The 24,744-nt window shown below is 45.6% G+C and overlaps 2 protein-coding genes across 5 annotated transcripts in view; one reads left to right on the top strand and one right to left on the bottom strand.

Annotated features, from left to right (window-relative positions):
* The window catches only part of ACAD8 (acyl-CoA dehydrogenase family member 8), a 17,664-nt gene extending 3,954 nt beyond the window's left edge, over positions 1-13,710 (bottom strand). Inside the window, exons 1-9 of one of the 3 annotated variants that reach the window (XM_087970109.1) lie at positions 13,191-13,710; positions 11,544-11,644; positions 9,682-9,851; positions 8,690-8,799; positions 7,815-7,891; positions 5,096-5,233; positions 4,868-5,003; positions 3,853-3,950; positions 2,210-2,362 (exon numbers count right to left, since the gene is read on the bottom strand). In XM_087970109.1, coding sequence (XP_087826235.1) covers positions 2,210-2,362; positions 3,853-3,950; positions 4,868-5,003; positions 5,096-5,233; positions 7,815-7,891; positions 8,690-8,799; positions 9,682-9,851; positions 11,544-11,576 — 915 coding nt within the window. In that variant the 5' untranslated portion in view covers positions 11,577-11,644; positions 13,191-13,710. Of the gene's footprint in view, positions 1-2,209; positions 2,363-3,852; positions 3,951-4,867; positions 5,004-5,095; positions 5,234-7,814; positions 7,892-8,689; positions 8,800-9,681; positions 9,852-11,543; positions 11,645-13,128 lie in introns of all 3 variants that reach the window. The other 2 variants (XM_087970110.1, XM_087970108.1) reach the window with 2 other exon arrangements.
* THYN1 (thymocyte nuclear protein 1) lies at positions 13,467-24,744 on the top strand. 2 transcript variants are annotated; one of them, XM_087970116.1, is made up of 8 exons: positions 13,467-13,650; positions 14,802-14,851; positions 15,994-16,187; positions 17,208-17,276; positions 18,834-18,926; positions 20,978-21,073; positions 22,731-22,881; positions 24,420-24,744. In XM_087970116.1, the coding sequence occupies exons 2-8, from the start codon at positions 14,809-14,811 to the stop codon at positions 24,476-24,478; spliced, it is 705 nt and encodes a 234-aa protein (XP_087826242.1). In that variant the 5' UTR covers positions 13,467-13,650; positions 14,802-14,808; the 3' UTR covers positions 24,479-24,744. The 2 variants fall into 2 exon arrangements, with proteins under 2 accessions (XP_087826242.1, XP_026534373.1); XM_026678588.2 differs by having other exon boundaries at positions 13,511-13,650; positions 14,779-14,851.

The following is a 24,744-nucleotide window of genomic DNA, read 5'->3' as shown; positions in this document are numbered from 1 at the left end:
CCCTAGACATTGAAAACATCATGAGTGACAAGTGTCCTAATTTTGTTCATGTAACAGTGAAGATGTTGCAACAGTAAGCGTAAGGACCGGTCATTAATCACTTTTTTCCAGTGCTGTTGCAACCTTGCTCACCAAGCGAATGTTTGCAAGTCGAGACCTGCCTATAATTAATTTCTGAAACTCTGCAATGCACGCAGCTCAACAGTTTGATGTTGTTGTTTTAATTGTATATACGTATAACTTTTATACATATAACTGTGTATATGTTTAATTTTTAAGAAATTAAAAGACGTTTGCTCCTGGCGGGGGGGAAAGCTATGGCAAATCTAGACAGCCTACTCAAAAGCAGAGACATCACCCTGCCAACAAAAGTGCGTCTAGTCAAGGCTGTGGTTTTCCCAGTTGCAATGTAAGGCTGTGAAAATTGGACCATAAGGAAGGCTGAGCACCAAAGAATGGAGGTTCTCTGGACTCTGGTGCTGGAGGAGAAGATTCCTGCAAGTCCCTTGGACTGCAAGACGATCCAACCGGTCAGTCCTAGAGGAGATCAACCCTGACTGCTCTTTAGAAGGCCAGATCCTGAAGATGAAACTCAAATCCTTTGGCCACCTCATGAGAAGGAAGGAAGGACTCCCTGGAGAAGAGCCTAATGCTGGGGAAGATTGAGAGCAAAAGAAGAAGAAGGGGACAGCACAGAAGGAGGTGGCTGGATGGAGTCATTGAAGCAGTTGGTGTGAGCTTCAATGGACTCTGGAGGATGGTAGAGGACAGGAAGGCCTGGAGGAACGTTGTCCATGGAGTCACGATGGGTCAGACATGACTTTGCAACTAACAACATATGCATAACAATATACAGAACTTCTTTCAGGCTCCCCCCCACCTCCAGAAATGGGGGTCCGATGGCTGTCCAGATGCTCCCAAATCCAATTCTGGATGGACAATTTTCAGGAATTCTGGGAGTTGTAGTTTACAATGTCCGGGCATCCACAGCTTTCAAATCCTTGAGTGTGCGCATTTCTCAATGAAATGGCAAGACTGCCCTCTAGCGGCCGAATGAAGGACTTTGTTGGATAACAAAGAATTCCATAAGGCTGGAAAGGACCTCAAAGGTCTTCTAGTCTAACCCCCTGCACAAGTCAGGAAACCTTGCACCAATCCTGGTCAAAGGGTTGTCCTGTCTATTTTTCAAAACCTCCAGTGATGGAGCATCCACCACGCCCAGCCGGCAAGCTATTCCATTAATTAATTAATCTCGCAATTAACCTTAACAGCAAATTAAATATTAACAAAATCAATAATGGCGAAAGCGATTTTTGGGGAGGTGCACTGCATTTCTTCTTAAATGGATACCCTGGGCTCTTTTGGAAGGGAACACAACAGAAAAAAAAAAAAAACTTCAGAATGTTCATCCTTGTTGATGGAGAATCTTAAAATCCAATTTAAAGGTTTTATTTCAAGGACAGTGAGAAATTTTCTAAGAGCCTTGGTGTCGTGGTGGTCAGAGTGCAGTACTTCTACTGACTGCCAGCTGCTTGCAATTTGGCAATTGACTGCCAGTCTCCCCAGGCTCAAGGTTGACTCAGCCTTCCATCCTTCTGAGGTGGGTAAAACGAGGACCCAGATTGATGGGGGCAAGAGGCTGACTCTGTAAAAATGCTTAGAGAGGGCTGTAAAGCACTGTAAAGCAGTATAAAAGTCTAAGTGCTATTGCTATCTTCCTTCCTTCCTTCCTTCCTTCCTTCCTTCCTTCCTTCCTTCCTTCCTTCCTTCCTTCCTTCCTTCCTTCCTTCCTTCCCAGTGGTTAGAATGCAGTATTGCAGACTACTGCTGCCCACAGCAGCAGTTCAATCCTGAACCGCTCAAGGTTGACTCAGCCTTCCATCCTTCCGAGGTTGGTAAAATGGTATATAAGTCTAAGTGCTATTGCTATTTTCCTTCCTTCCCTTCTTTTCATTCCCATCTTCCTTCCTTCCTCCCTCCCTTCTCAGTGGTTAGGATGCAGTACTGCAGGCTAATTCTGCCAATTGCCAGGAGTTTGATCCTGACCGACTCAAGGTTGACTCAGCCTTCCATCCTTCCAAGGTGGGTCAAATGAGAACCCAGATTGTTGGGGGCAAGAGGCTGACTCTGTAAACCGCTTAGAGAGGGCTGTACAGCACTGTGAAGCGGTATATAAATCTATTGCTAGTGCTATTCTGCCCTCACTTACCTCAAAGCACTCATCTGTGGCAAATAGCTTGGCCATGGAGCACAGAGCCACAGCATCCTTCCGCTGTTCCTGCAGAGCTTGGGCGGCGTTGCGCACCATCAGACGGGCTGCCACTAACCGGGTTGCCATCTGAGCCAGCTGGAACTGGAGATACTGACAAGGAGAAAGAGGAAGCAGTTAAACCCTCAGTCGTCCCATTAAATTGTGATTAAATTATAGTTTGTTGAGCTGGCTGGGCTTGCCCATTCTCTTGGGAGCCTCGGTGGCGCAGTGGTCAAAGTGCAGTACTGCAGGTGTCAGGTTTCCGGCAGTTACCCCCCCCCAATTAAATGATGAGTCTTGAGTCAAACTTCCAAAACTTCAAAAGGATTTATTGGGAGTTTAACATGCCGGCACTGCCTGGGTGTAGTCGACTCTGAGACACACAATTTATTGTCACCCTTGACCCTGCTTTCCCCCTCCACCCCCTGGGTGTCTCGTAATTCATATTCCATCCATAGCCAAGAGTCATCAATCATATTCTCCAGTTAGACTTTTGCACGTGGAAACTTCAGTCACTTAGTTACTATCTCTGAAAAACTATGTGTGGAATGTAGTTTCGATTTCCAAACTGCCGCACTGCTCTTCCAAACCCCTTTCCACCCTCCTTTTCTGTTGGCAACTCTAAAACAGCCATAGAAACATTTTATGAGTTGACAGCAGGCTACTTCTGCTGACTCCCAGCAGCCTGCAATTTGACAATTCAAATCTCACCAGGCTCAAGGTTGACTCAGCCTTCCATCCTTCCGAGGTGGGTAAAGTGAGGATCCAGATTGTTGGGGAGCAAGAGGCTGACTCTGTAAAACCGCTTTGAGAGGGCTGTAAAGCCCTGTAAAGCAGTATATAAGTCTAAGTGCTATTCCTTCCTTCCTTCCTTCCTTTTCATTCCCATCTTCCTTCCTTCCTTCCTTCCTTCCTTCCTTCCTTCCTTCCTTCCTTCCTTCCTTTTCATTCCCATCTTCCTTCCTTCCTTCCCTCCCCTCTCCTCCCCTCCCCTTCTCTTCCATGTTGCCCAGTGGTTAGAATGCAGTATTGCAGGCTAATTCTGCCAATTGCCAGGAGTTCAATCCTGAATGCCTCAAGATTGACTCAGCCTTCCATCCTTCTAAGGTGGGTCAAATGAGGACCCAGATTGTTGGGGACAACAGGCTGACTCTGTAAACCGCTTAGAGAGGGCTGTAAAGCACTGTAAAGTGGTATATAAGTGCTATTGCTAAGCCAGGAGTGGTGAATTCCAGCCAGTGGCCAGTACTAACCACACTCTAGGCTTCCAGCGTCCCTGATTTTTGAAGATTGATGGATAGAAAAAATCAGTTTGGAGATGGCTAAGGGGTGCTATCAGAAAGTGTCTGCCATGGTTGGAATACTAAATAAAAAACAACCATTTTGCAGAAATAAAACTTGGAGATAACTTTCTTTTTTGGAGAAATGGGTGCATTTCCAGATGGATTGCTTAGGGTATCTCAGGATTTTCAAAAGCTTTGCTGAAAATGCAGCAGCGGATGCGCAGATTAAAGGTGTCCAGGTTCGGCAACTTTAAAACTCGTGGACTTCAACTCCCAGAATCCCCCAGGCAGAAGTTTAAGGATCCCACCGAAACGCACCTGATTGGTGGCCAAGATCTCACCGAACTGTTTGCGGACATTAAGATGCTCTCGAGCCAGAAGAACCGAAGCATGGGCAGCCCCCAAGGAACAGGATGCTGGAGAAGAAACCAAACACAGCCTCTGAACCCCAGATTCCATCCGACTCTGGTCGGTACCCAGGGGTGAGCTGATACCAGTTCACCCCAGTTTGGGCGAACCGGTACCGAACATGTAGCTAATTTTATGGCCGGTCAGTGACCGGCAAATCCCAGTCCTGCCTGGCCCTGCCCACACCTCCCCTCCCAGGAGTCCCCATGCGGCCCATTTTGGATCCCAGGTCACTACAAGGCCCACATGGAGACTCCAGAAGGCTTGAAACGGGTCCGTTTCTGACTTCCGCAGAGCCTCCTGAGCCCGGGGAGGCCATTTTTCCTTCCTGGAGGCTCGAGGAAAGCCTCCGGAACCCGGGGAGGGCAAAAACACCCCCCCTCATGGTGCAGGAGGCTGACTAGGCCACGCCCACTATGGCCACGCCCACCCAGCAACCGGGCAGAGAACTGGTTGCTAAATTTTTTGAAGCCCACCTGTCAAGGCTCCAACATGCACCCCCATTCAAATCGTAAGTCTCTAGCTGCATCTCTCATAGTAAAAAAGATTGATTTATTAGGAGTTGACATGTCGGCGTTTCCTGGTTGCAGCCGACTCTGACACATCATTCATTTTCCCCTTGACCTTGGCCTTCCCACCACCCCCTGGATGTATATTCTCCAATGAGACAGATCCATAGCCAAGAGTCATCAATCATGCTCTCCAGTAATAATCTCGCGCGCCAACAGCTTTGGCTGTCATAGCGATTATCTGAAACATTTAAGGAATGCACTGTCCCCCCCCCACCCCACTCCATTTCTGCTGGCAACTAAAAAGACCAAAGAAGTATTTTTTTTAGTTGACACCATCCGTCAGTACCCCATATATTCCTCCTTTTTCTTGTGCCATATCCGTCATCGGACGTTGGCGATCCTACTTTCCTTACCAATATTAATTCTCCCGCCGTTGAGGCCCTGCATGGCGATGTTGAACCCGTGGCCTTCCTCTCCTAGCCGGTTGGCTACCGGAACGGCGCAGTCTTCGAAGATGACCGCCCGGGTTGGTTGCGAATTCCAACCTACCTGCAGGAAAAGAGGCAGCCTCTTTGGTGCTCCAGGTGGCCCCTCCCCCACCCAACCTGGGACGCACAGGACACAATGCACGGCTCCCTTACTTTCTTCTCTTTTTTGCCAAAACTCAAGCCCGGAGTTCCTTTCTCCAGCACCAGGCAGGAGATGCCCTTCGGGCCTTCCCCGCCTGTGCGGCACATCACCACGTAGAGGTCAGCGTCGCCACCACCGCTGATGAAAGCCTGGGAGAAGAGAAACAGAAGTTAAGAGATTAACCGAGTAGGAAGCAGTGGTGGGATTCAAATTTTTTTAAACTACCGGTTCTGTGGGCGTGGCTTGGTGGGCGTGGCAGGGGAAGGATACTGTAAAATCTCCAGTCAGAGGTAGTATTTGCCGGTTCTCCAAACTACTCAAAATTTCCGCTACCGGTTCTCCAGAACTGGTCCAAATCTTCTGAATACCACCACTGCTCCCCATCCCACTAACCTGCTTTCCAGATCCATTCTCCTGTGCAGGGCAACCAAAGAAAACCCAGCCAATCAGCTGGGACTCAATGGGAGGCAGAGAATAGATGGGATTGGCAGGGCCAGTCAGAGGTGGACTTGCTGGTTCTCCGAACTACTCAAAATTTCAGCTACCGGTTCTGCAGAACCGGTCAGAACCGGCTGAATACCACCTCTGGTTGGAAGGTACTTTTTAGGTCACCTAATCTAGGGGTGTCTGCGGTGGCACCAGATTGCTAGTGAAAATGGAGTTTGAGGGGGAGGCGCATCATCCCAGGCTCCGTTTTTGCTGGCAGTGGGCTATCAAAACTAAAACTAAAAACCAAGCAAAAGGAGAAATGTTTCCCCTTCTGCATTTGAGCATGCAAGAAGGGGCAGGAAAGGAGAAAGGGAAAGAGGAAAGACAAAGAAAAAGAAGGAAAGAGAGCAAGGAAGGGAAAATAACAAAAGAGGGAAAGAAAGAAGAAGAGGGATGAAAAAGAAGAAAAGGAAGGAAGGAGGGAGGGAGGGAGGGAGGGAGGGAGGGAGGGAGGAAGGAAGGAAGGAAGGAAGGAAGGAAGGAAGGAAGGAAGGAAGGAAGGAAGGAAGGAAGGTCTCAGGGAAGTCCTGCCTTAGTACTTGGCCACCACAGGTGCTTCCCTGACATGAGTCCCATATCACTGAATCTCTCCTTGTTCGATGTATGTTTTAGCCTCCAGTCTCTTAATCATCCTGGTTGCTTTTAATAAAATAGAATTGGAAAGGACCTTAGAGGTCTTCTAGTCCAGCCCCCCCGCCCCCCCACCGCCCAAGCAGGACACCCTACACCATTTCAGACAGATGGCAGTCCAGTTTCTTCTTGAAAGCCTTCAGGGATGAAGCTCCCCCAACCTCTGAAGGCAACTTCTGTTCCATGGGTTGATTGCTCTCCCTGTCAGAAAATTCCTCCTCATTTCTGTGTTGAATCTCTCCTGGTTCAGCTTCCATCCATTGTTCCTTCTCTGGCTTTTGGGTGACTTGGAAAACAGCTTGACCCCTTTCTCCTCTCTGTGGCAGCCCCTCAAATATGGGAAGGCTGCTATCCTGTCTCCCCTGGTCCTTCTCTTCCCTAGACTAGCCAGGCCCAGTTCCTGCATCAGAGGAGGAGTTGTTGAAAGTGGATTGCTCTGTTGGTTTCTCTAATGGAGAAACATCAGAAAGGATCCGGTAGCCCCTGTTCCACCTAACCCTTTTCCAGCTAGTCCTCGTCTTACGGCCACAATTGAGCCCAACATTTACGTGGCTAAGTGGGACAGTTGTTCGGTGAATTTTACCTTGTTTTACGACCTCGTTTGGCCATAGTTAAGTTAGTAACATGGTTGTTAAGTGAATCCGGCTTTCCCATTGACTTGGCTGGTCAGCATGTTGCTAAAGGGGACCACGTGACTCCAGGGACACTGCAACCGTCATAAATACGAGTCACTTAGCAAGCACCTGATTGCGTGACCATGGGGGTTGCTGCTGCAATGATTGTAACTGTGAAAAAGGGTTATAACTGTAAGTCTCTTTTTTTCAGTGTCGTTGTAATTTCGAACTGTCAAACTGAACAAACTGTCGTAAGTCAAAGACTACCTGTATTAAGAGGCACAAGCTGCAGTTCACAAAAAAACGATGCCTTTTAATATAGGGGTTAACTGGAAAAGAGACTTCCAGAATTCTTCACGTTGGTTCTTTGGAAAAGTGTGATGACCCAGGGAGTGTAACACAAATGTAACAAAATCCAAAACGTAAATAAATGTCCTTTAATGCCTCCAACTTGGCCCTACTGTTCAATAATACTCAGCTGGGGATAAAACGTACTCAAAAATAGTCTTCAAAAGAAAGCAATACAGTCCGAAATTAATGAGCAGATAGAGGTGAAATAAAAAACCAAACAAACTACAATGATGAAATTTCCACAACGGAACAACAGAAGTATTTACCAAATTCAAGGAGATAACAAGGCACAGTCTGTTGGAAGGACACCAACCAAGATAACTTCAGACCAAAATAAAACACGATTTGTTTCCAGCGTTTGCCAGTACGCAGACCCAAACTCTTATTCAGTTGTCACAGCTGCAGCCCATGAAGGGGATCAAGGCCCTCTCCTCCCAAGTAGACCATGTCTCTCCCTTATCCTCTCCTCCCTGCGTGCCCTAGGATGGATAGGGGATGGGTCTGGGTCCTCCTCTGACTGCTCAGCAGGCCTCTGCCCTTCCCCAGCCTCCTCCACAACCTCCGGAGCCACACTTCCTCTCCCTGTCGGCTGTTCCTCCTCTCCCTCAGAGTCAGTCTCCATCAGGGGCATGGGAGAAAGGGGTACCTTGGAGCCGTTGAGGATATACACATTGCCACGTTTCTTGGCCGAAGTTAACAATGAAGCCGCATCGCTTCCGCTTCCTAGTGAGAAAGTGATAATAAACTATATATATATATAGAAGTGTGAAATACCCCTCATGCATCATCCCAAAATCTCCAGAACCATAAAGCCTACAAACTTGAAATTTGGCGCCTATGTTCCTCTTGGCTTCTAGGGGCTCACTAAGAAAGGATTTTTCAAAATGACCATCAGAGCATTAGTATTTCCTATATTATTATTAACATGCTCTGATGCTAAGGAGTTCTACTCCCCCTCCCCACCTGAAAAGAAATCTGTTCCAAATGCAAAACACAAGCAGAGGAGTTTCAGTTTCACTTTCACTTTCACAGCACCAAGCAGCTTTAGTACAGAACCGTTCAGCTAAGCCACACCCAGGCTTCTTGCTGTCTCCTTGCTTACACAGCAAATACTGTTTCAGTTTCCAAACAGCCCCCAACTGTCTCACACACTGACAGGATGCTAGCCAGTTGGATAACGATGGATGCTGGTAGGCAGAGGCAGAAATTTCCCCCCCAACCTTATTTTCCTCTCCAAAAACTAAGCCCGACCATATAGTTTCGTCGTGAAGGACAGGTAGTCCAGAATATTTTCATTAGGCAACTCCTGCCCTGGTCCCCCTTTTCTCTCCCATCAGTTCAAAGCTTCCCCCAGTTATCCTCAGTCCAACCCTCCTCCGTCTGAAAGTGGAAGGATCACCTTTAGATTCGAAACCCAGATCTTTACGACTGAACCCTAAAAATCCTGGTGTGGATCCATAGCACTGCTACCATGGGCCGCCCTGGTTTTCCAAGCACCCGGAAGGGATACGGTGGTCTCACCCGGCTCCGTCAAGCAGTAAGAGGCGAATTTTTCCATGCTGCAAAGGGAAGGGCAGAATTTCAGCCTCTGTTCTTCGTTCCCAAAGGTGTCGATCATCCAAGCGCACATGCTGCAGCGGAGGGAGGGAAACCAAACCGTGGGTTATGGAGCCGTCAATAACAGGCCCAGTTTGGTGTAGTGGTTTTAAGGCATCAGGTTAGAAACCTTGAAATGGTGAGTTCTAGTCCTGACTTAGGCATAAAAGACAGCTGAGTGATTTTGGGCCAATAACCAGGAGACGGTGAGTTCTAGTCCTGCCTTAGGCATGAAAGACAGCTGGGTGACTTTGAACCAATAACTAGGAGATGATGAGTTCTAGTCCTGCCTTAGGCATAAAAAGCCAGCTGGGTGATTTTGGGCCAATCATCAGGTGGTGAGTTCTAGTCCTGCCTTAGGCATGAAAGACAACTGAGTGATCTTTGGGAACAATCACCAGGAGAATGTGAGTTCTAGTCCTGCCTTAGGCATAAAAGCTGTCTGGGTGACTTTAGGCCAATCACCAGGAGACAATGAGTTCTAGTTTTACCTAAGGAGAACTGATTGGGTATTTTGGACCAATCACAAGGAGCCTATGAGTTCTAGTCCCACCTTAGGCATGAAAGACAGCTGGGTGCCTTTGGGCCTATCACCAGGGAACGGTGAGTTCTAGTCCCGCCTTAGGCATGAAAGGAGACTGGGTAACTTTGGGCCAATCCCTCTCTCTCTCAGTCCAACCTACAGGGTTGTTGTAATGAAAAAAAAATAGGATAAGAAAGGAGTATTAGATAAAATTCATTGCCTTGAATAACTTACAATGTCATAAAGGCAGGCTAAAAGTCCAATAAATAAATAAAATAAAAACAGATTATAAATGCAGACACACACACACATCCAATACCTCCAACTGGGCAACCCCTGGGGTGTTGGGCCCACCCAGAAGACCCCAAGGGTGAAGTCACAGCAGGAAACTCACTTGTGGATGCTGATGTAAGCCGTGGTGCTGACGCAGCCGGTCGAGAGAGCCTCGAAGATGACGGAGGTGTCAAGCCGAGAGAGCCCAGAGCCCCCCACCTCTGGCTTCACGTAGATGCCCCCAAATCCCAGCCGAGCTGCTTTCCGGAGGGTTTCCGCCGGGAATATTTCCTGCCAGTAACAAAGACGAGAGGGAAATGGGATCAGGTCAATTGCAAGAGCTTTATATCCCCTCGCTTTTGCAACCTCGTGCGTGCTGCTCAAAAGCATCACGGAATAAACATTTGAAGTGAAAGGGTGAATTGTTATTGGAACAGTTTCCCCGACAATTTTCATCCCAGGGAGAAAGGAAAGACTCTATAAAAAAACAAAAGGTTCCCTGGTATGGCAGAGGTGTAAATAAGAGCAATGTTTGCGGCGTAAAACGATTTCTTCCTTTCTACTTTCTTTCAGATCTGCATTAGCCTAGGGCAGGGGTGTCCAACCTTGGCAACTTTAAGACTTGTGGACTTCAACTCCCAGAGTTCCTCAGCCAGCTTTGCTGGCTGAGGAACTCTGGGAGTTGAAGTCCACAAGTCTTAAAATTGCCAGGTTGGACACCTGGCCTAGGGGTTGTTTTGGCCACTTTAAACTGGGGAGACTTCAACTCCCAGAATCCCCCAATCAGCAAGGGAATTCTGGGAGTTGAAGCCCACCCATCTTAGCATCCAAGGTTGAGAAACACTGCATTAGCCTTGCAATGAGTAAGAACATTTATTGACTGAGCTATTACTTACACCAGCCTTGTTTAAGTAGGTTTGCAACACCTGTTGTGATCTGGTTAGCTCTGACTGATCTTGACAAAAATTATCTGCTTTGTGCTCGGAAAGGAGACCACTAAGAAATCCCAAAAGTGTAGAATACGGTGGCCCATCAGAAACATTCCCCCAAGATACCAGAAATCAGCTTGCATCTTTTTGCCAAGAAAGTAACACAATTGTTTGTGTCCTGACAACCTATAGGACATTTTTCCTTTACTTATGAATCCCATTTGCTTCAGGCAAGCCACCGGTAGTGTCAGCAGACCCAAAGGAGACGGTTAGATTAGATTAAAAGAGTTGGAGGAGACCTGGTAGGTCATCTAGTCCAACCCCCTGCCCAAGAAGGAGACCCTACACCACTTCTGACAAATGGCAGTCCAGTCTCTTCTTGAAAGCCTCCAGTGATGAAGCTCCCACAACTTCCGAAGGCAACTTTTGTTCCATTGGCTGATTGTTCTCCCTGTCAGAAAATTTCTCCTTATTTCCAGGTTGAATCTCTCCTTGTTCAAGTTTCCATCCATTATTCCTTGTCTGGGCTTCTGGTGCTTTGGAAAATAGCTTGACCCCTTCCTCCTCTTTGTGGCAGCCCCTCAAATATTGGAAGACTGCTATCCTGTCTCCCCTGGTCCTTCTCTTCACTAGACTAACTAGGCCTAGTTCCTGCAACCGTTCACGGTATGTTTTAGCTTCTAGTCCCCTAATAATCTTGGTTGCTCTTCTCTGCACTTTTTCTAAACTCTCAACATCTTTTCTATAGAGTGTAGACCAGGTAGACTCAGGGCTCTTCTGGGCCGGCAGCAATTCTCCAATATTTATTTAAAATCTTATCTTTCAGTTCTTGCTGCTGTTAATCCCAGAGAGCTACCCGAGGATGATTTTCACACAAAGCAAAATGTACTAATATTCAAACACACCTCAAAGTGTTCCTTTTTCAAATAACAAACTGGCTCAAGAAAAGAATTTCTGGTTGGTTCACTTTTTAACCTTGGCAGGGAAGGCAGGAGACTGGAATCGTACAATGGTCAGCTTGATTTCCTAAGGAGAAAGCGAGCAGGTTTCTCACCTTTTCATCCCACTCAGCCATGTGCGGGGCCATCTCCTTGGCAGCAAAGTCAAAAGCCACCTTTTGAAACTCCCGCTGCTCCTCCGTCAGGCCCACAGCAGCTGGGGAGGCCAGGAGAGAATCAGTTCACAAAAGTGGAAAGCAGGAAGGAAAAAAGGGAGTGAGGGATGGGGGAGAAGAGAAACCCCACCTCTTAAAGAATTGAGGAAACTTCTTGGATGAGAAGCAAAATGCCAAAGGTGTTTTAGAAAACAGAACACTTTTTGAGACAATCATGACTTGGATGATTGAGAATCTCCATAGAGAATTCCAAATTCTTTGTTCTTTCACTCCCTCCCTCCTTTCTCATGTTCTATTCCTTCCTTCCTTCTTTCCTTCCTTCCTCCCTCCATGCTCTATTCCTTCCTCCACCCCTCCCTCCCTCCTTTCTCATGTTCTATTCCTTCCTTCCTTCCTTCCCTCTCTCCCTCTCTCCCTCATGCTCTATTCCTTCCTTCCCTCCTTCCTCGTGCTGCATTCCTCCCTCCCTCCCTCCCTCCTTCTTCCCTCCCTCACTCCCTTCCTCATGCTGCATTCCTCCCTCCCTCCTTCCCTTCCTCCTGCTCTATTCCTTCCTTCCTCCTTTCCTCCCTCACTCCTTTCCTCATGCTGCATTCTTCCCTCCCTCCTTCCCTCCCTCCTGCTCTATTCCTTCCTTCCTCCTTTCCTCCCTCCCTCCCTTCCTCAGCCTGCGTTCCTCCCTCCCTCCTTCCCTTCCTCCTGCTCTATTCCTTCCTTCCTCCTTTCCCCCTCACTCCCTTCCTCAGGCTACATTCCTCCTCCTTCCCTTCCTCCTGCTCTATTCCTTCCTTCCTTCCTTCTTCCCTCCTTCCCTCCACCAAGAAGTTACTCCGAGCTTCTTTCTCACTTGTCTCCCTTTTTACAAGGCAGGCCATCTTTTGTGCAAGTTGCCCCTTTAAACCTTCCACCCCAACCTTCCCCAAATCCAGCCCCCTGTCCCTTTACAACCAAAACCTGCTTCGGGGGACCCGATCTGGAGGTTCCCTCCTGCTACGAGGACATCAAGAGTTAACCGTCCCACTTTGGCCCGAAGTTCAACAGGTTGAAGCAGCCTTTCCGACCACCCTCTCCTGGCTAACTTTGTCCATAGGTTCGAAGCAGGCGGTTGCCCTCCGTCCCTGGGCTAACAGCTGTCAAGCCTCGGTACCCCCCCGCCAGGCACATTCCGCCAAGACGGCCTTCCTCCCAGCCCAACGACCCTTCCCCAACCTGACGCCCTCCAACGTTGGGGGGTAACCAAGGCCATTAGGGCAGTCAACGGATGATGGGCACTGTAGTCCAATTCAACCAAGGTGGGGAGGGAGGGGCTTCGTGTTAGGGAAAAAGGCTGCAGCGGGGCGCTCCTAGCCCCCTGAAAGCACGAACCTGTTGGATTTCCGCCTGCAGAGCTAGGCAAGCCAATTTTGCAATGGTTTATTTTATTTTTATTTTATTTTTTTGGAAAGGCAAGGAAGGTTTAAGTGTCCTTTTTGCCCCCGCCCCCCAATTCACCCCCCCATCTTTCCCCGCCCCCCTGGAGCCTTACGGTCTATGCAGGAGGCAACCCCTCTGCGCCCCCAGGCAGAGCCCCGCAGCCGAGCCCCCAACCTCAAACAGCCCCTCCAAGCCATATTTGCAAGGCGCTTCGCCGGTCCTCTCCGGCTGGGGCGGCCGCACGGCCTTGTGGGTGTTGAAGTCCACGCCCCTCCCGCCGGCTCTCCGTCCCCGACCGGCGAAGCTCTTCCCCCCAAAAAAAAAAAACTACCAATCCCGAAAGCGCTCGCGACGGAGGAAAAAAAAAAAGTGGGATGGGCTTTGCGTTCTGGTCTATGGGCGTCTCCGGCTCGGGGCTTGCTGATTGGTTGGAAGGGAAGGCGCTGCTCTTAAAGGCACAGCGGCGGTTTTGCGAGGGAGCAGCGGCGCCCGTCCGGACTCTGCAGGCGGGCCTGGAAGGGGAGGCGGCTGCTGGGGACGGAGAGCAGAGCCGGCCGAGGCGCTTCTTCCCCTTCTTGACGGGCGATTGTCTCTGCAGCATTAACTTACAAGGGAAGCCTCTATTCAACCGAAGGCATGCAGCTTTGCCCTTGCTTCCTTCCTTCCGCCCACCCACCCACGCGTCTGTCTGTCTGTCTGTCTATGTATCTATTGATCATCTATTTATCTACGGTATCTCTCTCTCTAATCTATCTCTAATCTTCTTCTCTACCTCTCTCTCTCTCTCTCTCTCTCTCTCTCTCTCTCTCATCTGTACCTACCTACCTACCTACCTACCACACACTCTCTCTATATATAATCTGTCTATCATTTATCATCTATCTATCTATCTATCTATCTATCTATCTATCTATCTATCTATCTATCTATCTATCTATCTCTATCAGAACAATTAACCAATTGGGGTTAGGCTAGAAGACCTCCAAGGTCTCTTCCAACCTCCCTCCCTCTTTCCTTCCTTCCTTGGTAAACCATTATTTCAGTGCAATCATCTTTATGCAATGTTATTAAAAATTATGCACAATATTTGGAAGGTTTAACTATTGAAGAGAACAAGGGAAAAGTGAAAATTCTATCAGTATTCATTGCCATTTTAGGATGTCCGTGTTACAAGCATAAGGACATTTTGACATTTGTCCAAAATATAATAACATAAAACAGAACCACTGCAATTCATTCAAAGTGCTAGTTATACAATGAGCATTGGCCTAATGGTTTAATATTAAGTTTTTCTATTGTATGGTTACTTACTGCAACAAACACGCACTACTATCTCCTGAACTCCGCATTTCTAATCTGTGGGTCTCCTACATCCAGGTAGATCTGCCTTCCTAGCCCCGAGGAGTAGCAAATATGAAAAGGAAATGAAACCTGAACTTTCACTAGAAATTAAACTGGCTGCTGGGGACCCAGGCTGGGTGTTTGTTTGTTTGTTTGTTTATTTATTTATTTATTTATTTAGCTGTCTTCAAACTTGACAGCTTTAAGATTTGTGGACTTCAACTCTCCCAGAATCCCTCCTCCAGTCATGTTAGCTTGGGAATTCTGGGAGTTGAAGTCCACAAGTCTTAAACTTGCCAAGTTGGAAGACCCTTGATTTAAAACATAGATGTAGCCACCCATCTTCCACCAAACCGAGCAGCTGCCAATCGGAGAAGGTTTCCACTGATTCACAAGTGAAATCTTCTTTTCTTTTTTACAGGTGCCCAATCTACTCTTTGGCAGAAAAAGAATGCCTGCCTGTGGCAAGAAAAGAGGCCAGCCAGCCTTGACGGGTGAGTGGATATTTCCCCTTAAAGGACCTTCTCTAGATTTCCTTTTTTAAAGTATATGCTTCTCCTCCAACCAGGCCTATTTTCCAATTTGCAGTAAGCTTTAACTCAGAGGTCTCCAAAGTTGGCAACTTTAAGACTTGTGGCGGAACCGAGCCGAACCGGTAGAATACCATCCCTACCGCAGATGTAGAGTCTGCTTTTCACATCATGGAACATCACTTGGGTGTTCAAACATTACAGCAACGAGTTCTCTGCCCAGTTGCTGGGTGGGCGTGATAATATATTATTTTGCACATGACTGCGGCCAGAATTGGGTATGCACAAAACTGGAAACACGACAGCATACGCTCCGAGGGGATAGTGATAAAAAAGATTTTAGACTGCGCAGAGATGGACAAGCTTACAGTAGAATTAAAAGATAGAGGTCAAACTATTTGGTCTGGGACTCATGGTACAATTGGTTAAATGTCAGGATTCCGGCAGTTACCCCCTTTTAAATCATTAAGTCTTGAGCCCCAGACTTCCAAAACTTAAAAAGGATTTATTGGGAGTTAAAATGTCCGGCACTGCCTGGGTGTAGCCGACTCCGAGACACATAATTCATTGTCACCTTTGACCCTGGTTTTTCCCCCAACCCCCTGGGTGTATCGTAATTCATATTCTCCAATGGGACACATCCATAGCCAAGAGTCATCAGTCATGTTCTCCAGTTAGATTTTTGCACGGCAGAAACTTCAGTCACCTAGTTACTATCTTTGAAAACATTTATGGAATGAAGTTTCGGTTTGCAACTGCCACACTGCTCCCCCCTCCCTTTCTGTTGGCAACTCTAAAAAGACCATAGAAATATTTTATGAGTTGACACAAGAAAATAAAAGTAAAGATTAACAATGTAATTATTATGTATATATGAGTACTTGCGATGCTGTAGTGTTGTAAAGAGTGTACAAGTGTTATAACCTGTTGAAAAATGTTCAGTAAAAATTATTCCAAAAAAAGAAGAAGAAGTGAAATATCTTCAAAAGAAAAAAACAAAGTCCAGTTGCCTCCTGGAAAAAAAAGCATATTTGGGACAGCCACGACCTGGATGACCGAGAATCTCTACAAAATCCACTCATCATTCTGTGTTTTGTCACCTTAAGCTGCCAAACAGCCCAAATGGGCTAAAACTGAGATCCAGAAGAAGGGATCCAAACTAACCCGTTCTGGGATGAGAAAGACTGGGACAAGCTTGAAAGAAGAAGCTGGAATTGAGGAGAAAAGCAAGGCAGTTTATAGTCACTGGCTTATGAAGTCGGAACCGGAGAGTAGGTTACAAAATGGAGTCGATATGAAGGTGAGCAGGTTACCTTTTAATTTCTATGAGTTGGTGGTAGAGATGAAAGTTTGAAACAATAGAAACGAAAGGGAAGAGCAGGATGGGTGGGTGGGGGAGCTTGGCCCCCTTCTTATTTTCTTTGGTGGTTCTAGGCCCTTTCTCAGTGATGGAGTCCAAGTTGAGGGGGGCTGTTTGGTAGCCAGGATGTCTTAGCTTCTAATAAAGGGTGGCGTGCCAAGAAAAATGGACATAAACCCACAATTCCTACTCCTTCTAAAAGAATATTATCGTAAGAGGCAAAGAACATCGGTACTGCCCTTCTAGTACTGATGGTGTCACCTAGTTGGGCAACAAAATGTCTGCAAGAAAACCTTCAAGCTCCAAGAGCTCCAAGGGGAAGGTGAGAAGGAAGGAAGGAAGGGAGGGAGGGAGGGAGGGAGGGAGGGAGGGAGGGAGAGAAGGAAAGAAGCAAGCAAGCAAGATGAGAAAGAAGGAGGGAAGAAAGGTAGGAGGGGAAGGAAGGAAAAAGCAAGCAAGCAAGATGAGAAAGGAGGGAAGAAAGACGGGAAGGGGAAGGGAAGGGAAGGGAAGGAAGGGAAGGGAAGGGGAAGGGAGGAAGGAAGGAAGGAAGGAAGGAAGGAAGGAAGGAAGGAAGGAAGGAAGGAAAAAAGCAAGCAGCAAGATGAGAAAGGGAGGGAAGAAGGAAGAAGGAGAGAAGGAAAGCAAGCAAGATGAGAAAGAGGGAGGGAAGGAAAGAAAGGAGAGAAGGAAAGCAAGCAAGATGAGAAAGAGGGAGGGAAGGAAAGAAAGGAGAGAAGGAAAGCAAGCAAGATGAGAAAGAGGGAGGGAAGGAAGGAAGGATAATTATTTTAGCTAATATTACCTCGCTTATATTCATTTATATTTTACTGTTTATTCTCCCTTGCCTTCTTTTTTTAAAGTTTGATATATCATGTTCAGTTCAAACTATTTAAATATTTTATGCGAGAAAATGGCCGTGCTTTGAGTCATGCGATGTTTTACCATTTCGTTCACCAGTTTGGCATTGAAGACTTGAAAGCTGAGCCTAACCAAAGGGCTTGTTGGGATGGAGTCAGGAATTATCAGGTAAAATGGTGGTGAAATATATATATGTGTGTCAGTTTTTGTTCAACTTATAAAATGGGAAACCGGAGATAAGGTTTCATATCTTTGAGAAGCTCCTGTTTGTTGTTGCTTTTTTCTTTTTCCCTGAAAAACATACGGTGAGAAGAGAGGAAATCCTCAATTCACGGCCATTTTTTAAAATGACCATTAGAAGTTACAACAGCAGTGGGAAAAAAAATGACTTACAACCAGTCCTTAGAACAATTGCAGCCTCCCCATGGTTACAGCATCAAAATTTGGGTGCTTAACAAGTGTATTACATGTAATTACAATTTGTGATTGTCCCAGCCAGCTTCTGATAAGCAAAGCTTTTGGGGAAAGCCAGATTTTCTTAACAACAGCGTGATTTACTTAGTCACCACAGCAAAAAAAAAAGTCATAAAATGGGCCACGGCTCACTTAACAAATGCCTTGCTTAGTAATAAGTATTCAAGTTCCAACTGTGCTCATAAATGGAGGATCACCTACAAGTAAAATATCTTGAATGGGATAGATTTGAAATTAACCAGTTTTTAGAATATTTGCTTTGGGATCAAAATCCCTTAAGGGAGCAGTTAAGGTCTGCTTTTAATCTGTGAATTTCCACTTCTTGCAGTTTACGTTTAAGTTTGGGCCAAGGTAAAGCCAAACCAATTTACAATGATATGTCAACGTAGCTGTTTCTTGCTCACTGAGCAACCTGTGAGCTAAAAATGGCTTAGTGGGAGATGGGAAAGCAATGGTTCATTATGGTTATTCATTATAATGGCATTTTTTGCTAATACTGTATTTTTATTTGGCAGCAGCCAAAAAAGCCAACGCAATCCTAAATTGCATTAACAAAGGATAACAAAGAATCAAGATCAAGTGAGGTACTAATACCACTCTATAAAGCCTTAGTAAGATCACACCTAGAATACTGCCTCCAGTTTTGGTCACCATACTATAAAAAAAGACGTTGAGACTCTAGAAAAAGTACAGAGAAGAGCAACCAGGATGATTAGGAGACTGGAGGCTAAAATATACAATGAACGTTTGCAGCAACTGGGCCTGGCTAGTCCAGGGAAGAGAAGGACCAGGGGAGACAGGATAGCAGTCTTCCAATATCTGAGGCGCTGCCATAGAGAGGAGGACGAAGTCAAGCTATTTTCCAAAGCACCTGGAAGCCAGACAATGGATGGAAACTGAACAAGGAGAGATTCAACCTGAAAATAAGGAGAAATTTCCTGACAGTGAGAGCAATCAACCAATGGAACAGAAGTTGCCTTCGGAAGTTGTGGGAGCTTCATCCCTGGAGGCTTTCAAGAAGAGACTGGATTGCCATCTGTCAGAAATGGTGTAGGGCCTCCTGCTTGGGCTGGGGGTTGGACTAGATGACCTACAAGGTCCCTTCCAACTCTGCTAATCTGGATTTTTTTAAAAAAAAACTTCTAAAACTGGAGTAATATAGATTGTCGTGGGGCTTATAGAAAAGCATGTGAGCTGCGGCTTGTTTCCTGCACACACAAAAGCCGGAAATTCACTCTTCTCCTTTGGCAGGCACGGAATTTCCTGCGGGATATGAAAGTTGGAGAGGACGCTTTTTTCTACCACAGCAATTGCAAGGAACCTGGGATTGCAGGTCTTGTCAAGGTGAGTACAGAGTTTTGGAACTGGCCTAAAATTCTGGAAAAGCACCACACCACCAACAGGCCGAGGCAAGATCACGTGCAAAAGGCAAGACTGAACGCTGATCTTTAAAATATGAGATTTGTGGATAGGCCTTGTAGTGTATTCTATCTATCCATCCATCCATCATCACAAAATCTCTAGAACCTTAAAGCCTACAAACTTGAAATTTGGCACGTCCTCTTGGCTTCTAGGTGCTCACTAAGAAAGGATTTTTCAAAATGACCATCAGAGCATTAGTATTTCCTATATTATTATTATTAACATGCTCTGATGCTAAGGAGTTCTACTCCCCCTCCCCACCTGAAAAGAAATCTGTTCCAAATGCAAAACACAAGCAGAGGAGTTTCAGTTTCAGAGCACCAAGCAGCTTTAGTCCAGAACAGTTGAGCTAAGCCATGCCCAGGCTCCTTGCTGTCTCCTTGCTCACACAGCAAATACTGTTTTGGTTTCCAAACAGCCCTCAACTCTCTCAAACACTAACAGGATGCTAGCCAGATGAATACCGATGGATGCTGGTAGGCAGAGGCAGAATTCCCCCCCCCCTTATTTTCCTCCCCAAAAACTAAGCCCCACCACATAGTTTCATAGCGAAGCACGGGTATCGAACTAGTTTATTTATATTTCCTATTTCTTAACTGCCCATTTTCCTCGGAAAGGGCTCTGGGCAGTGTACAATTCAGGTAATCCTCGACTTACAACAATTCATTTAGTGACAGTTCAAAGCCACAAAACAGTATTGAATAAAATGACCGCTTTTAGATCGACAATCGTTGCAGCACCCGTTTGTCCCCTGATCAAAATTCGGAAGCTCGTCAACCGATTCGTATTTACGACGGTGGCAGCGTCCTGGTGGTGTGTGTGTCACATGATCCCTTGTTGTGACCTTCTGACAATCCAGGTCAATGAGGCTGGATTGACTTAACAACCGTGTTACTCATTGAACAACTGCAGGGACTCACTTAAACAATGGTGGCTAGAAAGTTCGTAAAAATCAGGAAAAACTCGCTGAACCACCGCCTTGTTTAGCAACGGAAATGTTGGGCTCAGCTGTGGTCATAAGTGGAGGACTACCTGTACAATCAATAAAATTAACATTAAGATCAGAATGTTTGATTTTGAGGCACTGCCTCTGTGAAAGACGAAAAGAGAGCTGTGAAAATATCTACAGGCCCCTCACATCCTGGACATAAACTGTTTCAACTCCATCCCTCAAAACGATGGTACAGAGCACTGCATACCAGAACAGCTAGACACAAGGACAGTTTTTTCCCCCAATGCCATCACTCTGCTAAACAAATAATCCCCTCAACATTGTCCAACTATTTACAAAGTCTGCATTACTATCACTATTAATCTTCTGATCACTCTTATTACCCATCCCCTCCCATTTGTGACTGTATGACTGTAACTTTGTCACTTGTATCCTTACAATTTTATTGACTTTTCCTAGTATGATTTGATTGCTTATTGTACCTTATGACTATTATTAAGTGTTGTACCTGATGATTCTTGACTCTTGACAAATGTATCTTTTCTTTTATGTACACTGAGAGCATTTGCACCGGGACAAATTCCCTGTGTGTGCAATCACACTTGGCCAATAAAGAATTCTATTCTACCCTACCCTACCCTACCCTATCCTATCCCACTCTACCCTACCCTACCCTACCCTACCCTTTCCAATTCCAATTCCAATTCCATTCATTATTCTATTCTATATTCGAATATCCTATTTGATTGTTTCCTAGTATGATTTGATTGTTTATTGTACCCTACGACTATTATTAAGTGTTGTACCTGATGATTCTTGACTCTTGGCGAATGTATCTTTTCTTTTATGTACACTGAGAGCATTTACACCAAGACAAATTCCTTGTGTGTCTAATCACACTTGGCCAATAAAGAATTCATTCATTCATTCATTCATTCATTCATTCAGTCATTCATTCAAAGGATGTTTTTTTGCTTTGTGGCTGCAATAACTGAGATCCTCTCTCCCCTTTCCTCCCTAGATTGCTAAAGCAGCTTACCCAGATCACACCCAGTTTGAGAAAGGTAATCCGCATTACGATGCTTCCAGCACAAAGGAAGACCCCAGATGGTCCATGGTAAGATAGATTTCATCTGCCCCTTGTGGTTTGCGAAGGTCTGTCTCTAATTCAGTCCCGCCTCATCTTCACCAAACTATGTCTGTGCCTGGTAATCAGTTTACTATTCCCTGCCAACAAAAGTGTGTAGAGTCAAGGCTGTGGTTTTCCCAGTTGCAATATATGAATGTAAAAGTTGGGCCATAAGAAAGGCTGAGCACCAAAGAATGGAGGCCTTTGAACTCTGGTGCTGGAGAAGACTCCTTTGGATTGCAAGGGGATCCAACAACAAATTCCCAGTGAGATGAAAAATAGTATGGATCCTTTTACAGGTAGCCCTCGACGTACAACATCGAGTCCAAAATTTCTGTTGTTAAGTGAGACATTTGTTAAGTAAGTTTTGCCCCATTTTACAACCTCTCTTGCCACAGTTGTTAAATGAATCACTGCAGTTGATAAGTTAGTAGCGCGCTTATTAAGTGAATCCGGCTTCCCCATGGACTTGGCTTGTCCGAAGGTCGCCAAAGGGGAATCACGTGACCTCAGGACCCTGCAACCGTCGTTAAGTACATGCCAGTTGCCAAGCATCTGAATCTTGGTCACGTGATCATGCGGCTGCTGCACAGGTCTCTACTGTGAAAAACGGTCCCAAGTCACATTTTTCAGCACCGTTGTAACTTTGAACGGTCGCTAAATGAACTGTTGTAAGTTGAGAGCTACCTGTATTTAGTTAAGTTTCCACCAGTTTTTCAGAATTTAGTACCATCATAGAGTTTATAGGGTGGTTTCTTGTCTTTGTGTACATTGCTTGCTTGGTTAGTATCCATGTCTACAGTAAGTGTTGCATCCAATGTTTTATGATGAATGCATTTTTACAATGGCTATGATTAACGATCTGTCACTTTGTTATGTACATTGAGAGCTTTTACACCAGAGACAAATTCCTTGTGTGTCTAATCACACTTGGCCAATAAAGAATTCTAAATCTAATTCTAAATCTAATTCTAAATCTAATTCTAAATCTAATTCTAAATCTAATTCTAATTCTAAATCTAATTCTAAATCTAGTTCTAAATCTAATTCTAAATCTAATTCTAAATCTAATTCTAAATCTAATTCTAAATCTAGTCCTAATTCTAAATATAATTATAAATCTAATTCTAAATCTAATTCTGAATCTAAATCTAATTCTAAATCTAATTCTGAATCTAAATCTAATTCTAAATCTAATTCTAAATTTAATTCTAAATCTATTTCTAATTCTAAATCTAATCCTAAATCTAATCCTAAATCTAATCCTAAATGAATTCTAATTCTAAATCTAAATTAATTCTAAATCTAATTCTAAATCTAATTCAGCAGAGAATGATTTTCTTACAGCCTTCCTAGTGCAAATTGGCTGGAACCAAGGAAATTTATAGTTCATTATTTATAGCACTTTTTTTTTCAATGTTTAAGATAGGTGGACTTCAACTCCCAGAATTGCTGACTGGGGAATTCTGGGAGTTGAAGTCCACCTATCTTAAAAGCAGCCAATGTTGGAAAACACGTCTTTATAAAAGAGTCCCCTGAATCTTTTTTCAGTTGAGGAACCAACATCTACTGGGGGGGTCACTTCCGGTGAGCAACGATGCCAATTCCTGAACCCCACCCACATCCGTCCTTTTTGCTTTCGCAGGTCGATGTCCAGTTTGTGCGAATGACCCACCGGTTCCTCCCTCTAGCTGAGCTCAAGGCCCACCATCAAGCCCACCAGAAGTCAGGAGGTCCTCTGAAAGAGATGGCTCTCTTCACAAGACCGAGGTTGTCCATCCAGCCCGTCACGGATGGTAAGGACTTAAAGAGAATCAGAGGCTGAGTTTGCGCCTTCTGATTAGCTCTGGTATGTATATCGTTATGACCAGGGGTGGGATTCCAATTTTTTTTTACTACCGTGTTCTGACCCACGCCCTTTTCCAATAAATCAAACACCATCCAAAAGGAACAGAAACCTTGTAATGCTTTTAGAAAATAATCAGCCGTGATAAGCACAAGTCTTGCCAAACTATGAGGGACTTGTCAAAAGATGACAGACAAGAAATAATGTGCAATACAAGAATCTTCAGATACAAACTCAGGATACTGGAATGTCCACGAGGCAGGAGTTTCAAAATGTCTTTGCCTTCTGCAAAGTACGTTTGTTTCACAGCTGGCTTTTATCTTCTTGAAGGAGGGGCCATTTACCTTGCAGCCTTACTCCCGAGTCGCCCGTGCTGCTGCAGCTGCTCTTTCCTGCGAGCAGCCCGGTGCGCATGCACACTTGGCACAGGCTCCTCGGGAACCTCCTCATCACTGCTGCCAGCCCCCATAGTCTCTGAAGGCAGCAGTCCACTCCCTGATGGTCCTGGCCCCTCATCTGAGTCCTCGCTCTCCTCAGCCGTCTGCACCTGCTGCCAGCTAACCACAACATACGTGGCCAGGTGGGCATGGCCATGTGATTGGGTGGGTGTGACTTTTTTTTTCCAGCACCACTCCCACCCCTCCACCCCAGTTTTTTGGACCTTCCTGGCCTTGGGGGGGCAATTTTGCTCTCAGGGAGCTTCCTTGGGCAAAGCAGTAAGAAGGGAGGGGAATCCTGATTGTTGGGAAGTTAAAAAAAACACCTTAAGGAGTAACTGGGCGGGGGAGCATCGGGCGGGGCAAACGAGCGAGCGGCGACCAGGCGACCGGATTGGGGGCACAATTAGTTAAGTTTGGGCCGAGGTAAAGCCAAACCAACTTACAATGATATTGTCAGGATTCCGGCAGTTACCCCTTTTAACTCTTTTTAGGGTTGCCAGACATGTCAACCCACCTGTTTGTTTGCTTATTAAGCAAACTGTGGTTAGCCTAAATAAGTCACAGGTTGCCCCAATACGTCTTCCTAACACTTCCTCCTTCCCTCAGACCTCTTCTTCCACCCTTTGCACTTACACCCACCGGTGTGATCTTTCCCCAACCTGTCTGCACCTGCATACACACAAACACGCGCGAACACACACCGTCTTTCCCCAGCTTGTGAGCTTGTACCAAACTGCAACAGCACTCACAACTCATGTGCAGCCTGACCCAGCCCTCCCATTCCCCACCCTTATGGGCTTCTTACCGGAATTCTCTCCGCTTCCCACTTAACACATGTCTTGGGTTAACACCTGCCTGAATTGCTGTCGCTTATGGGATGTGGTCACAGGATGTGCTTTATAATCATTGCCTTGCAATCTCAATCTCAATTTTCACCGTACATCGAGGACTATTTGTTACGCTAAGCCATAAACCAGGGGTTAAGAAAAGCTCTGTTAGGTAAATCGAGCAGGGCACCTTGACTGACTTTTCTCTTTTTCTTCTCCAGAGGAGTTTGAATTCATTTTGAGCCTTGAAAAGGGGACAAAAGAGGTTCAGGGGAACTGATTTTAAAACCGCTTCCTTTCGAAACCCCAATGGAGAGTGAAGCATGCGAGAGTTTGCTGTTCAATTTGTTTTACTTCCTTTTTTGACTGCAGTGCAACCTTTTCTAAATAAATGTGGTTTTTTTTAAAGTGATTTTTAAAAACATTTCCGAGGGAGGGAAAACAATGTTCTACAGGCCTCGAATTATCTTGCACTTAAGAGACCAATTTAATAATTAACTCGTTTCTGTTAGCTAAAATAAAAATGCCGCAATTATCTGTCTAAAA

This window comes from Notechis scutatus, chromosome 7 (assembly GCF_049901735.1).
Source record: "Notechis scutatus isolate UNSWTSFEM ecotype Mainland chromosome 7, rNotScu1.2, whole genome shotgun sequence".
NCBI lineage: Eukaryota > Metazoa > Chordata > Lepidosauria > Squamata > Elapidae > Notechis > Notechis scutatus.
The sequence above is the reverse complement of the archived record's forward strand: the minus strand, read 5'-3'. Positions and strand labels throughout refer to the sequence as shown.